This window comes from Drosophila montana, unplaced genomic scaffold, assembly GCF_035044405.1.
Source record: "Drosophila montana isolate Dmon_TW-CO22-7 unplaced genomic scaffold, ASM3504440v1 contig_3733_1, whole genome shotgun sequence".
NCBI lineage: Eukaryota > Metazoa > Arthropoda > Insecta > Diptera > Drosophilidae > Drosophila > Drosophila montana.
Genome location: NW_026998620.1, coordinates 9,212,730 through 9,228,652, shown reverse-complemented (window position 1 = coordinate 9,228,652; position 15,923 = coordinate 9,212,730). Strand labels below are relative to the sequence as shown.

At 42.5% G+C, this 15,923-nt stretch overlaps 1 protein-coding gene across 10 annotated transcripts in view; it reads right to left on the bottom strand.

The window, feature by feature from the left end:
- Positions 1 to 1,911: 1,911 nt before the first annotated feature.
- sba (six-banded) overlaps positions 1,912 to 15,923 on the bottom strand; it is a 28,651-nt gene continuing 14,639 nt past the window's right edge. For 4 of the 10 annotated variants that reach the window (XM_064693720.1, XM_064693721.1, XM_064693724.1 and 1 more), the window contains 6 exons: positions 11,944 to 12,280; positions 4,986 to 7,252; positions 4,826 to 4,919; positions 4,413 to 4,763; positions 3,695 to 4,097; positions 1,912 to 2,606 (listed from right to left, as the gene is read on the bottom strand). In XM_064693720.1, coding sequence (XP_064549790.1) covers positions 2,225 to 2,606; positions 3,695 to 4,097; positions 4,413 to 4,763; positions 4,826 to 4,919; positions 4,986 to 7,252; positions 11,944 to 12,280 — 3,834 coding nt within the window. In that variant the 3' untranslated portion in view covers positions 1,912 to 2,224. The remainder of the gene's footprint in view (positions 2,607 to 3,694; positions 4,098 to 4,412; positions 4,764 to 4,825; positions 4,920 to 4,985; positions 7,253 to 11,943; positions 12,281 to 15,923) is intronic. The other 6 variants (XM_064693726.1, XM_064693725.1, XM_064693727.1 and 3 more) reach the window with 6 other exon arrangements.

Below are 15,923 nucleotides of genomic sequence, written 5' to 3'. Positions count from 1 at the left end.
TAAATGTAATACATGTATAAGAAAATCGATAAAGCGCTAGTTGAAATGCAGCTCCATGTGCAAGCTGTCATTTGCCATGGACTTGCTTATAATCTGTAATTAATTTACTATTTTTCGAGTGCGTGAGATGTAAGCTAATGCAAGCCATTACATACACAACCATAGCTAACCCCTTAAATCGATATCATAATGTAAAGATCAATTATTATGACACCTCCGGAGGGTCCACAAAAAAGAACAAAAGGCAAACGCAGCGTTTGTTTTTGTATAAATTATGTAGCAGCCAGAATCATTTTCTCTTAGGATATGTTTAATGTCTAGAATCGGCGCTGTTTGTTTAGTTTATTTTCGTCTACATACACCCAAACACACCCACACCAACACATATTCACATATATTTATATGAAAAGAACACTGGCAAGTGGGGAATGCGAGAAGTATATAGATACATATACTTAAAATACTTAATTCAAATGATTGTGAGTTAGTTTAATATTACATAAATATTAATTATTACATTATTTGCAATTAATTAACCCGGTCTACCAGCATATAAGATCTACGAAAAAAAAAAAAACAAAAATACAACTATTATTGTCAAGTTATTTAAAACTGAAATAAATTTTAAAAATATTTTACTCGAATTTTTTTTCATATACTTTCTGCTTTCAGAACAGACTTAATTTCCATATTGATAAGTCAACTCTTACTATTTTAGTCAAATATCGATTTGTCCATGAAAATGTATAATTTTTAATTTCAGACTTTATTTACCCGAGATATGAAAATTATATTTCTTAAAAACTCTAAATAAAAAATCTTGAAAATATACGCCGTTTGGAACTTTTGAAGCCCAGATTAGATCCAAAATATTTGATTTCAGAACTGACCCCATTTTCCCGGAAATTGAAATTAACCACTTACCATTTTTGAAAAATATGGTCTTCATTTAGAAATTTCTTGTTTTGAGTGTCAATCGATAGTGTCTCTAAGAGTCTATCGACGAATGTCAATCGACAGTGTTTATCCATGCAAGTATAGAAATGTATACATTGTAAAGATCTAACTTTATTTAACCGAGATATTCGGATTCAAAAAAAGTTTTTAAAATCTTTAAATTAATATAACTCGGGTTAGTGAAGTGCAATTCTAGAAATATATATCTTTGTGAAATCGTGAAATTCCATAAAATAGATTGGAATCGAAAGTGATCCTTCAAACGCTTTGAGATTTTTCGGGAATATATTAGCATTTATTTATTGTTTCTTTTAGTGGATTTTCGCTACGTGTTTAAATGTCAATTGGTTTTTCTTGTTTGTTTTCTAGAATTTTACAATAGTTTAACTAAATAAATAATAACAATTTATAAATATAATTCTCTTTTTTTGTTAGGTTCTCTAACTCGTTAGCTGAGTGTTTCGAGTTGTTTGCTTTAACGTAAATAATTTGTTGATATTTCCCATTCTTTAAGTATTTCAAAATTAGAATTAGTATCAGTAATATGCTTTTGATTTAATTGTTTCTCCTGCAAGAATTTGTTGAATTGAGCCAAAAACAGTTAGCTCATCGAAATGTGCATAAATTGGCTGGTTATAACTTAATGGCTAAAAATCGGCTTATGCTAGCTAAATATAAAAATAATAGTTAAGTCTAAAGATTGCAACGAAAACAAAAAACCTATGCAAACTATATACTTTATACGCAATAAATAAATATGTACCTAACATTTACAATCTGTTCATTATAATGATAAAAAATAGGCATTCGCTCCGATCCTTCTATCCTTCTATGTAAATATATACAGAAAAACAAAAACAACTGAGTTTCGCGCTTTGGGCAGGCGCACTGCTATACAAAGCAACAAAAAACTATTGTTCTCTTATTGTTTAAGCGTTTTCTCTCTTTTTTCTCTTCTTCTTTGTAACTTCGTTTCCGTTAACATTTTCATATTGTTTTATTGTCTATTTCAAAGATGTGGCATCGCCGAACAGGCGCAACTAAGCAGAATCGTAATTCGATAGAAAATTATAGAAAACAGCGACAGACAGTTGGGGCTGATATCTAACTACACATTTAAGTATGGATGCGCGTATATAGCATATATATACATATATTTATATAAATATATGCATATACTGTTTGTGGCCAGCTGCCTCTACTTGTGCCCAAAAACGAGCGTATAGTTTGCTGTGGTTACTGTCGACGGCAGCGCCGACAGCGCTGGTCATTTGGCCAGCTTCAGGATCTCCGCTGCTGCCGCCGGCGACGCTGCACTCGATGCTGTCGGCACGCCCGCCGGCGGTGCGGGCGCTATCCGTATGGGCTTGGCACGCTGCTGATTGAAGAGTCCGCTCAGGGTGGCCGCTGTGCTGGCGGAGAGCGTCATGCTGGCACCCCCAACGTTCGTCTGCCCACTTGACGTCCCTGTGCGCTTGCCCCGCGCCAACCCGTGGCCGCCATTGTTCGTTGACGTGGGCTGCTGCTGCAGCTGTTGGCCAATTACTGCGGATGCTGCTGCTGCTGTGGTTGCCGATGCTGAAATGTTATCCAACTCAGTCATTGCTTCTTGTATAGCTTGCTCGAGTTGCGAGTTCAGTTTGCGGCTCCTTTGTGGGTTTGTTGGTTGGTTGGTACATTGTGGTATTGGTGGGTGGGTGGGTGGTTGGTTGGTCGTGTGTGTGTGTGTGTGCGCGTGTGTGTTGTGGTTTTGGAGAGTTTTCGGTAGGAGGTGGTTGTCATGATGATGATGATGATGATGATTATGCATATACACACATATTGTTATACACACACATATGCATACGCATACACACACGTTGCGATTTATTTGTTTTTGTCAGCGCATAATAAAAAAAAAGAAACAAGAATATTAATTAGCAAAATTAAAATTTAAATGGACAAATTAAAGTCGAAACTAATTAAAAATGCATTTTGAATGCCAATCATTGCTACACTGCACAACAAGTACGACTAATACGCAAATGCAAATGCTACAAAATAATAAACTTTTGCAAAGAAAATTCAAATACTAAATATACAAATTTCTAAATATACTGCAAAAATATCTGAATTCAATTCTCTTGTACTTTGCGGCGGCTCGAATATTAGAACTTTCCGATGAAAATTACAATATAATATAGAGATGCCTTAAACATTTACTTTTTTTTTAAATTTTACTTTATTTCAAATAAAAAGCATATTCAATTCAATTTTTAAATGTTTGTATGCAAAAGGAAGCCTCTGTAAAATTGAATTGAATTGAAAATTTGAATACCGTTTAAAACCGACAAATTTTAACTTTCGAATCGCCACAATATCCAAAATATTTATATGAAACATGATAAATATGCTTGAAGAAATGAATATCTATATAAATAAGCTGGGATTATATTAAGGAAAAAGGTTTCGTATCAAGCTACATTTTAACAAAGGCAAACAAAAATATTACTTTAAAAAAATCGTTGCATAATAATTTAATTTAATTTTTATGAAATAACTTATTGGAAATGTTTTCATTGAACAGTGCTTTTTGGTGCAGATCTAAAAAGAAATAAATCAATGGAAGTCTAAGCCAAATCTATTCGATTCTGCGTCGCACCGGAATCTATAACACTTGGACACCCCATCGATCCCAGCTCAAACCTCTCTCTCAGTTGGCATATTTATTTTCACCCACTTCTCATGTGATGCTCACTTTCTGGTATCCTTTTGCGCCTTGTGGTGCGCCTCCAAGCCTTCGGATAGGCTCTGCAACAAGTTGACCGGAATTAGCTCGGAGCTGGAACGGCCGCTGCCGCCAAACCATTGCACCCACACGTGATCGAACTGTTGCGATGGTGTACAGACACCGTCGGGCATCTTGACTATCTTGCCTGGCCAGGCGGGGTGTCCACGTGCCGGCCCCCAGATCAGCTCACCAATGGCAAATGTTCGCGGTGGCAACAGTGCCACAGTGCCAGTTGGCGAATTTCTCACCAACGTGCGGTGTGGTCGACGTGCCCGTTTGGTGGGCGTGCGGCAGGTGGTTTTGAGTGGTGCCGCTTCATTGAGCGGTGGTTCATCCGAAATGGTCGGCAGCTGCGTTGTGGTGGGCGACTCTACATAGAGATTTGGAGGCAGCGGCTTGGTTAATGTAGCCGATACTCAATACTCGATACCCATTACCCAACACCCGATACCCGTTACCCGATACCCGGCGGTAGACGAAACAGAACAGAAAGCATACAACAAAAGCAGAGTGCAGAGGGATGCGTGGGGTGCGACAAGTGCTTGGACATGCATCAGGTGTGTGAGTGATCGGTGGCGGTGACGGTGACGGTGGTGGTGGTGGTGGTGGTGGTGTGGGTCAGTTAGTGAGTGAATGGATGCAGTTAGTGGTTGCTGATGGCATTAGGACACTGGCAAGGCCTTACCCTGGTATTCAACGCTAACTACTTTCTGATTATGGATAAAGACGCTGTGGTGGCTGTTCGAGGTTGGTGGCTGGGGCTGGTGCGGATGCTGGTGCTGGTGCATGGCTTGGCGACCCGATGCCGCCGTTGTTATTGATGGTGTTGACAATGAAGCTGACGATGATGATGAGATGGACAGGGCTGTGGAGCTAGCCAAACGCATACCTTGACCCATAAGACCCACAGAGTGGTTGCTCTCTGTCGGCGTCGCCGTCGTCATCGGCTGCGACGTTATGTGGATACGCCGAATTTTGGGCTCCGAGGGCTTATACATGCTGCCAGGCTGGCTAAACAAGTTACTGCTGCAGATGCCTGGGAAGGTGACAAGGGATTTAATCAATGAACTGTTATGGATAACTAAATGAAGTACTCACTCCTCTCGCAATCCGTGGAAGAGGGCGACTGGCGGCTATCAGCACTCTGTGGCGAGATGGCCGCATCAGGCTCCGAGCTGGAGACGCACTGCACCTGAAAAACAACGAGAATTAATATAAATGGAAGATCCTAATTGGAATCACAGCTATGCTGACTGACCATGTCGCCGCTGCCGCTGCTGCGATGGCTGGGCGGTCGCTCAGGACTGCGCGGACTGCAAGTGGTGGTATCCGGCGGACTGGCGGCGGTTGCCTGGCGACTATTATGCGACTCCGAGACGAAACTGGTCGCCTGGGGTGGTTGCAGGCTAATATGCTGCTGTGGCTGCGGCTGCTGCTGAATCTGTATGGTTGCCGTAGGACTGGCCTGCACAAAGGATGCGCCGTTCTGCTGAGCTGTGGGCATAACCAGGCCCATGGGCGTCGAATAGATCTGGCCAATGGGACTGAGCTGTCCATTGGCGCCCACTATATACTGCTGGCCACCGCCGCTGGGCGAGATGAAGGAGGGTTTGTTCTGTGGCGAGGGTGTGCGCAGCATCACCGGGCCCTGGTGCGTCAGCAGACTTGTCGTGGGCATATTTTGTATCTGCAACAGGGTTGCGTCCGGGCCCATGACCAGGCCGGCGGGCATAAGTAGCTGCTGTCCAATAAGATTCACCTGCTGCAGTATTTGTCCGTTCTGTAGCAGCAGCTGCTGCGTCTGAGGCGCCGCCGTCGCTGGTTTGTTGACCACAATGCCTTGGATGCCCGGACTCAGCTGGAATTGCTGCGAGAATTGCGGCGGGGGCGCCGTAGCTGCAACTGCCGCGGCATTTGCCGCTTGCTGCAGCAGCGCTGGCGCCTGGCTGGGTATGCTGGGTGAGATCTGTGGCGAATGCGCCTTTGCCGGCGAGCCGTTAACACCACACACCAGCGGCGGCGGCGGCGGTGTGCTGCACACAGAGCTTTTGCGTTTACGTGTCCGCCGCTTGGCCTCGGGCGAGGTAATAATATGCGTGGCTGGCTGTGGCATACCCAGCAGCTGATGTTGCTCCTGATGCTGCTGTGGATGTTGCTGCTGCTGCTGCTGCTGGTGGTGGACGATGTAGCCGCCATTGGGCAATGTGTTGAGCAGCACAGTCTGTGGCGCCGCCGCGGTGCCTGCCTGGCTGATCTGACTTATTTGGCTGGCCTGCGAGCTGATTATCTGATGATGCAGCAGCTTGGCCCCGTTGGTGTTAAGCATCGGCGAGGATTGGCTAACAATGTAACCGCCGCCAGGCTGGGCGTGCAGCTGTGCTGTCTGCGCCTGCCGCTGCGACTGTGGACCGCTTGCCTGCTGCTTACTGGCCGAGGGTATGACCAGCAGTTGGCCGGATGAAGTCATGATCAGCTGGTTGCCGCCAGCGTTGCTCGCCATCGACTGCAGGTGAGCCACGGCGGAGTTGGCGCTGCTCAGCGTGGTGCCTGGTCGACTGATTCCCGCCGTGGTCGTGACAATACTTCTTGTGAGCGTAGTTGTTCCATTAATGGCCACCGACTGGCGTTGACCCGCACCCACCACGGGCTGACACTGTTGACGCATCAGACGCAACTGTGCTGTGGGCTGTGCCGTTGCCTGTGCTTGGACCTGGGGCTGGCGCATCTGCATCTGCATCTGCTGCGCCTGCTGGGGCTTTGGCGAGGCGGAGGGCGTACTCTTGGCCGAGTCTATAGAGTCCGTGGGCGAAGAGAGGCTGTGGCGTGGGCTCTCGTGGCTGGTCGAGATGGCGCCCACTTGCTCGGGCCGCTTCTCTGCCTCGGGCCCGCTGCTGGACACTGGCGACTCCTGTGGCGCTGGCACCACTGTTATGCTGGTGATTTGAGGCTTCTGTGGGCGTGCAAATGCAGCTGCCGTATCGACGTGCAGCGAGCGTGGCACAGGGCTAGACGCTGCGCTCGGCTCCTGCTCCACTTTGCCGCCGGCAAAGAGCGAGAGACGGCGTAAGCGCTCCCGCTGCTGCTGCTGCTGATTCTGGGAACTATGCACAATGGGCTCCTGGGGCAGAGCTCTGGCCGTGGCCGTTGCCGTGGAAGTAGCCGTGACAGGCTTAGCATCTAAGCCCACGCCCAGCGTATTATGCAGCAGCGTTGTTTGCTGTTGCATATAGCCCGCGGGATCATCCTTGAAGTTGGGCTGCTGGGCTAACGGAAGAGGAGCAGGGTTAGACGCGGTTGTCGCGGGCTTTATCACATGCGTTGGGGCAGCTGTTACTGCAGCTGTTACTGGAAGAGGAGCAGGAGCTGTTCGCTTTGGCGCGCTGTCCATGCCAGTTGCTTGACTAGTTTGCATCACGGTCGCTGCTGTGCACATGGGCGTGGCTGCGACTGGAACTGTTGCTGCATATGATGTCCTGCAAGCCAGTTTATAGTTGTTGTTGTTGCCATACTTGAGGCAATCAGCGTCTGAAATGTAGCAACAGTTCAAAGGGAAAATTCAGTAAAGATTGCGAGTGTCTCGTTGCTTATGCAAAGTGCGTCGTCCTTAAAGTGCCCGCAACGTGTCCCCCAGCAAGCAAAGGGCGTTCTGCAAAGGTCGCCACTTGCCACTTGCCACTTGACGAAAACAGACAACAAAAAGCGCCAAATGCCAAATGGCTGCGAAAGCGAAGCACAATAAAATCAAAACACGAAAACGTGCACCGCAAACTTATGAGCGGGCATCTGGAAGGGGCCTAAAGAATTGTTCTAGAAATAGCTGTGGGGAAGCAAGGTTCAGATGGTTTAGCGCTGAGATAATGGCAAATTTAATTAAAATGCGAAATAAAAAGGACAAACACTTCGCTGCGACCATTACCTGCCACATTTAGAAAATCTCAAAATGCTTTAAAGTGAAAAAAAAAAAAACAACGATTTAATGTTCTTTGGAACATGAAATTCCCTTGCAGATATATAGCATTCATACAATAACTAAATTATTGACCGATTTTATATATAAGAGCCGATGTTGAAAGCAATATGGACTCAAATTGCTGAACAATTGCTTCAGTTCCAGCTATATATTTATATCGGTTCAATCCAGACGACTCCGAAATACACAGTTACCATCTTCATAGGAAATACAAATGATTTTATCACGATTGCTTTAAAACTCAGGGACAGACATAAAGTCTTTGTGTCATGCATTTTATGACAAGGGTATTAGAAAAAAAGTTTTCTACTTTGTCGTAATTCGTTTTTAGCTTAATAGGAGTTCTAACAATTATATACCCTTTCATTCAAGATAAAATTCTTATATCTAACATTTCATTTATTCGAGCAAAGTACAATGCCTCAGAAAGTTTTCAACGAAAAGCACAAGAATGCATTTAAGTCGAAGACTACATAAGCCTAACCCAATCTCAATTTAGCTTTATAATGTAATAACTATATTAAATAAAGGGCGACTAACTGGGCGCTCTGCAAGTCCAACCCTGTGGACACCCTCCCCCCCCTTCCCACTCACATGCAAACACTCGTGTAAGCCGCAGTCGCGAAAATTTCTAAAACGCAGCAAACTTTTGCTTCGCGCCGCAATTTGAATGCCCCCTCCCCGCTGTCCCAGCTGCAGGGCAGAGAATGCCTTGCGCCCCTTGGCCAGTTGGCTGGCTTTTGCGTGGGCGTGGCTGATGGGCAGATCGCAACGGACGCGCATGGCTAAACTTTGCCGTCAAGTCCCTTTTGTTTCAATTAACCTTTTCATTTGAAAGTTTTAACAATGTTTGCCCAGCTGCCGAGCACCGTTGCGCCCAGAACCATGCATAAATGAACCCCCGCCTGCCCCGTGGGTGGTCAACCGCCACAGCACCACCTTCTGTGCAGCAAAGTGTTAGCCCCACGGGGCAGAGGGTGGCAAGCGCTTAAAGGTGACCCCAAACGCATTTAAAATCCCTTTTTTTTTTGGTGCGTGTGACTTGCTTTGCGTCTCCTGCAAAGCGGCAACAGTTTTGTCGTATCTCAAATTGAAATCCAAATGCGTTGAATGCCACAAAGGCGGAATTGAAAGCCAGACGTTATATCAAAAGGGCGCAGGAGACCAAATGGATTTATTCTACGGGGCTGACCCTTAACTAGAACAAACACTCAGGGATAGTTTATAAAAAAACCGTACTTTAAATTGCAGCGAGTTTGTTATTAGTTTAGTTATTCTACCGATTTCAATTGAAAATTGTTTTTATAGCTACTTAAGCGATTTGGTGTATACAAATTACTGTGTTTGTTCTGTGTAAGCGATATTTGTTCAGCAGTAAAAAGTTTTTAAGCCCTAAACCCATTTAAAATTGGTAAAAAGGGTATAATGTTTTTGTGCAAGTGTATGTAACAGGGAATGAAGTATCTCCAACCGAAGTGTACATATTCTTGGTCAGCATCAATAGCCGAGACAATCTAGAACGAAGGTCCTCTAGAACGTAGGTCATCCCAGTGCCAGCGCAGTCCGATAATCTATAACTTGCCCCGTGTGCAAAAATCGATAAAAAAAAAAGATATCGAAATCCTGTTTTTGGCTAGTCATCAAATTTGACATGTAGCTTCTAGAATAGTATCAAATTCACTTTAAAGAAAGCGTCCCCCCCCCCCTCCCCTCCCCACTTACACGGATCGCATTTGGTGTTGGCAGAAGAAGGTGCAGGATATCCCTTTGTCGGACAAACCCCAACTAGAGTACTTTTACTTGTTATTTATAATAATTCAGAGGGACATTTTCTTTTTACAGAACTGTCCAACATTTTATTCAATTACTCTCTGAATCGTAATTGCAAACTTTTTTATAATTACTCAAGTACTTAGATGTAATTAATTTATTAAAGGTACAAATTATATTCCTTTGCAGAGCTAACACACTTGCCTTGATTAAACAATCTTATTGTAATTGCAAACTGTTGTTTAATTACTTTAGTAATTTATTAAAGCTTATTTTTCTCTAGTCAATTGGATTCATAATTGTAATTGCGAACTTGTTTGCAATTACTCAACTAATTAAATATTTTCATTTTTTTTTTATTTTGCCAAAATTATCAATTACATTACTTTACATGGCTGTCGAGCAACGCCCTAGCAACCGCCCTTAGACAGCACTAGAAACTTTTAACACGGATTTGGGCAATAAAAATGCTGTTTAAAGTTTCTAGCCACTTTCGTTAGGCACTTTGTGGCCTAAACTCGTACAGTTAGCACTGGTTGCCAGAAACTTTGCCCTGCCAATGCCCCCGCCCCTGACCATTGCCGGCCACGACTGACTGCTGCGGGCGCTCTGAAGTGGAAATGTTAAACAGTTGAGGGTATTTAATAAACATAATATTTATGTTTACAAATGCCCAGATCCATGCAGCTGCCCTGAGCTATACGGCAGATGAGGCGACATTCCTGAACGGGCTTTTGACTGCACAAACATGTTCAGGTCCTTTGACAGGCGCACACAAAGGACTGAGTAAACACACGAACACACACACGCACACGCACACGCACACAAAGGCCAACAGAAAAGCAAACAAACAGCGGGCGGAAAAAAAACATGACGCAAGCCAATGCAAGGAGAGTGGTGCCGGGGGGGTGGGGCAGCTGCAAGTGCACTTGCTGTCAAGGCAACGCTGTTGCCACGCCTACGTCCTCAAAGCGCTGATGCTTAAAGCTTGTTGAACTCGCCAATCCATTTGTGTTTTTCTTTTGCTTTGCTTTTAACATGTATGCGTATCATCCTTTTTGCAATACTATGCCCTATCTCTCTCCATATTCCATCCTCTGCATCTATCTATATCCCTTTCTCTCTCTCCCTATCCCTTTCTTTCACTTGCAATGTGTGCTTTTTCACTTTATCATTGTCTAGGCAGTGTTTTCCACTTGCCAGCATGCCAAGCACATTCCAATTGCATCCGTTATGCATGTGTGCATGTGTGTGTGTGTGTGTGTGCCTGTCTGCTTGTGTGTGTGTGTGTGTACGTGTGGATAGGTATGCGCATATGTACATGGAATTGTTTGTTTGCACCGTGTGCTTTTGGCTCCTGCTGTGCTGCCTTTCGCGAGGTTTGCTTTACTTTTCTCGGCCTCGCCTGCACTTATCGCACGTATCTACACTATTTTCAACTGTTCTTCTCTACCCGCCCCGCCCCTTGTCAATCCCTACTTTCTCTCGAGGTTGACGTCGTTTTCGAGCAAAATATGCAGTTCTCACAATTCTTTTGCTTTAGCATACTTTAGTGCGCAGCAAAGGCTCTGCCACCGCTGGCAACGTTTGCCGTTGCCCATTTTGCCAGGGTTGTCATGGCATTGAAATTTCAATGCACACTATAATTAGCAGGATTTGTATAGGACAGCTTAACGTTTTTTTTTTTTTTTTTTTTGCCTGTTGCAGTCTTTACAAAAGTTAGTATGTTAAAGTGTACTATTTTATATCCTTAGTATTATAATTTTATCATGAAATGTTTAATGCATGGAAGAAGACATTTCCGACCCCATACAAAATATATATATATTTGGCTGCATTCTTGTTCTTTAGTTTCCGACATTTCATTAACGATATTTTAAATCGATATATTTTAAATCTCTTTCTCTAGGTCAAAAGAACGTTCAGCTTTAACGCTATAATGTATATTGTTTGCATGTAGATATTTTCTAGAAGAAATACTTATTCTGTAATTATTTGATTATTGTTGTGCAAACAAAGGCCTATGCTCGTTGAATTGAAAACCAAGGTTAACAAACTAAAGTTAAAGACTCTTAATTTATTTTAAGTGTTTAGCCAAGTTAGAAAATGTGTCATATTTAGAAAAATTATCTTAACACATACAACAATCTTTAACTAGGTGTATGATACTGACAAACACAAGACCAGTTAACTAATTATGATTATTTAAGGCTCCTTGATTTTCTGTTGAAGCTATTTCCAGTTAAGTCTATCAAGGACTCTGTACTTGCGTAATTATGCATCAAAGACAATATCTAATGAAGGAACAAGGCTTTGTATTTAATTATACATTTGGCACTGTGCCAACCCTATTTAGTCCAGAACTAAGCTTAAATATAGTGTCGTTTGTCCTGCGCTGCTTCTTGTTGTTATTGCTTATCGTTGATTAAAGTTGGTCTACAAAATTTTTAGCTGTCAGCTCAGAGTGCGCACTCACCTTTGTTGGCCAGTTCAAGAGTTGTTGCCGTTGTTGCAGTTGCTGGCGTTGTCGTCGTCGTTGTTGTGGCTGTTGTTGTTGTTGTTGAAGCTGCTGTTGCTGTTGTCATCAGCGCAGTAAACGCATCGCCAACAGTGACAGCAGCTGTTGATGCTGCAGTTGCTGCTGTTGCTGCTGTCACCGACATTGTTGCCATCATTAAATCCTTGACGGGCTGCGGATTGTGCAGCTTCTCCGATTCGAGCAAATGCCGTTGATGCGAGCAGAGCGGCGTGGTTGTCGCATTTACGGTCTCCTGGCCGCTACCTGGCGACACCTTTAATGGCATGTTGGGCACCTGCAATTAACATAATGCAACAAATTGCCACATTAGCAATTAGAATTCAACAGCTCTGCGATAATGGATTGTGGCGCCGTCGACAACGCATTTGCGATTCTTGCTGTCAATTTAAAATCGAAATTTTAATCACACACACACGGGCACATACACACACAGCTGGGATATACATAGACTTGGGTGCTGCTATTAATTTACATATAAAACGTGAGTCGCATTGGCAAAAACTCAACAAACGCCCCACCGAAGTTTGCCGTCCAACGACGTCCAATACGACGCTTCTTATACCCTAGAGTTATATGATAGACGGGTGCTTTTAGTTTCCTTAATCATTTTATTTAGTCTGAAAAGTTTCTTTATACAATTGAGCCCAGCAATTATAGTCAAATACTAGCTTTGCACTAGTTATCAATTTTATATCCTTTACTCTTAACAGCATGTCAAGATTGTGCAGTCTTTTGGGTTTGAAAAATATACAAAAACAGAAAAATATAGCCTGAGTCGGCCTTAAGCTACGAATGCTTCACAATGTACACATCTATATACATATATAGATCACTTTTTGTTATTCATGCTTCTAAAGTTTAAATGTAATTCAATCTTATAAGATCAAATACAAAATTCTCAGCCGAGAAATGTTTACTAAGAAAAAATATAGGGTATTGCTAAGGCGTGAGCTCAACTAAATGTTGTTCAGTTGTTTGTTTTGCTTTGGTAACCTTCAGCACACAAAATGCAGTATAAACAAACACACAAACACAAACACGCACACACACAGTCGCAAGGCAGCTCGGAGCAATCGTCCAATTAGCATTTTTGTAAGTAGATACCTGAGACAGACCCAATCGAGTATACCGAACACATGTAATCCAATCAGATGCTGCAAATTGCGCTTATTGAGTACATCAAAAGATTTGATGGCGCCATAGCAACGCCCCATCTGCCCCCCCTCCACCCATCCCCACATACAGGTGCACAAGGCTAGGAATTTATGCAAATTAGTCATTTGGGGGCATCGATTTGCACGCCTCGAAGCATGACTGCGACCCTTTTTTGGGTCTGGCCGCGCCTTTTGTGTCATTTCAATCAGTGGACGGCAATTGCTTCATTGGCCGCTTAAGCGCTGGAAACGAGTCTCTACCAATTTGGTCAACAATTTGCGCAAAAGCACTCGCAACGAATAAACGAACGTACCCAAGTGAAAATTCCATAGTCCAAACTTGGATAAAAAATACATTAAAACGTTTAGCTAGAAGCAGCGAAAAACAAGTGAGAATATTGCAGCCGGATGCAACCGACTGCACTAATACTCGCTCACGGTCTAAAAACAGATTGGCACTGATGTACTTTTGGATGGGTCTTTAGAGGAGCTAATCAGAAGTCTTCAATTAAGACTAGGATCAAAACTACAAGAAGGTATAGAGTCTACGAATTTGCCACGCGCCAAATGCGAGTAAAAATTTAATCAAAATCTAATCTAACACCCGTATCCACTCGCATATGTGGAAAAATCGTGAAAAATGTTTATTTGGAACTTTTTTGTTATTTTCAAAGAAATTTGTCAAAATTCATCTGATGGGTGTTTCGCACTTTTTGAAAAATCCATCCCTTCAAGGATCTATATGCAAAATCATTTGAGACGTGTTTCACATTTTTCGCAAAACAAATGCTTCCTCGGTTCAAAGTGCGATTCAAAGATACTTTTGGTGAAGTTTTAAGTTTTGTCCAATTTGCTTCAAACTTATTTTCAAAGCTCTACATAAGAACTTAATGAATACCTGCTTCAGCGATTTGGGAAATTTCACCCGCAACAGTGATAAATTGGCGGAAAATGGTTGTAGTTTTTTGTTTACCGTCCGATTGGTTTCAAACTCATTTTCAAAGATCTTTGAAAGCATTTATTTTATACGTGCCACGGGCGAGGTCAGGGTATACCCGCTAGTATGTATATATATCTATGCTTTTTAGGGACACTGCTGGATGAGCAGTAGGACGCAGATTGCACAAAACTAATATACTCATTTCACTTTGTGAACGTGCATAGGAACCGATGTGCTCTTGCCTTAAAAGTCGATTGTAACTGCATAACATCTACAAATGATGGGAACAAAAGCTGCTCAAGAAATCAGAAATCCATTAAACTTTCCGCAATGATTCAACTCGGTTCCCTCGCTAACAACTCACTCAAGTGTATGCCACAAATTTTCCTAATAAAGACACTCAATTCATAGTCAACTTAAGAGCTGCAAATACATTTATCTATCTCGAGGCGGCACACATTGAAGATTATTAATTTGCCACGCCCAAGCCAGATAGGCATTATACAAATTCTCTTGGGCGTTTCCAATCTCCAGTCCCGAATATTCAATTCCCAGTGGATGACTTCACCCAAACGACCCTCAACCCAGACGCTTGTTGTTGTTGTCTCTGCTCTGTATTTTCATATTTCAGTTGCTGCTGTGGCTTTTCATATTGCCGTTGTTGCGGCTGCTATTGCCACTTAGTCAGAAGGCGGACGACTGCCTTACAAAGGCTGCCACAAAAAGCAAATATAATTTCGCAATAAACCCAAACCAACTTCTTGCCCTCCTCCCGTTCCCCGTGCGTCGCCTAGACAATGAGCTTTCGGGTTGCTGCCCAAACCTCAGAACCGACTCTTCCTTCTAACCCAACCTCCCGCCCTCCCCCCATGCATTCCCCTAATTCAAGCATACGCAAATACGTTATGTGGCAAATTTTGCATTTGCAACAGGGTCCTCGTTTTGGGAGTCCAACTGTCAGCTTTGTAAATAATATGACATGCGAAATGCAGCACAGGCAGAATCCTCTCACATAGCAGCCGAGTCCTGGTCCCATACCCAAGTTGGACTGGGAATTTAAATGCGAGCCATTGTGAAATTTTTACAAAATAATATATACGCGATAATTTAAATGTCATTAAATGGAAAAATAATTTGTTGGCAAAAGCCATGCATGTTGCAGCAGGAACAAAAACAGGGAGCTGAAAAGCTGCATTACGGTTAACCATATCATTCAATAATCCAATATTTATTATTATGCCGATTTCTGCTGAAGATCATGCACTATCAAAGGACATAAGCCGACTATAAAAATATCCAGATAAAAATTCCAAATAAATTTGGGGGTAAGGCCAAAATTAATATGACATTTCGCATAAAATAATTTCAGTTTCGGCAAAGATTCAATTCCTGCAAAGATGACAAATCCTGTTAACATTTCATTCCCAAATATGAGATAGATATAAATATCAATCTAGAGGTAAGATCGGGATAGAAATTATATCAATAATGAAAATCCAAGAAAAGACAAGTTTAAATATTCCATAAAATAATATAAAGTTTTAATTATTTAATATTTTATATTTTGGCAACAGCAAAATATTATTTTGAAGTAAGAATTTAAGAAGCAGCTGAAATCCTTTGGATTAAACAATCTTAAAATATAATAAAATACATAAAACAAGTTTAGTTTTAATAAATTGAAGGAAAGGCTAGTTAACATTTACAATAAATTTTGAAATATTTGTAATCAAAAGTTCATTATGCCTTGTTTCACAATTGCTCTGGATACAGGGTATAGAGACAGGGAGTGTAATTAATTAATACATGTATAATTATACATT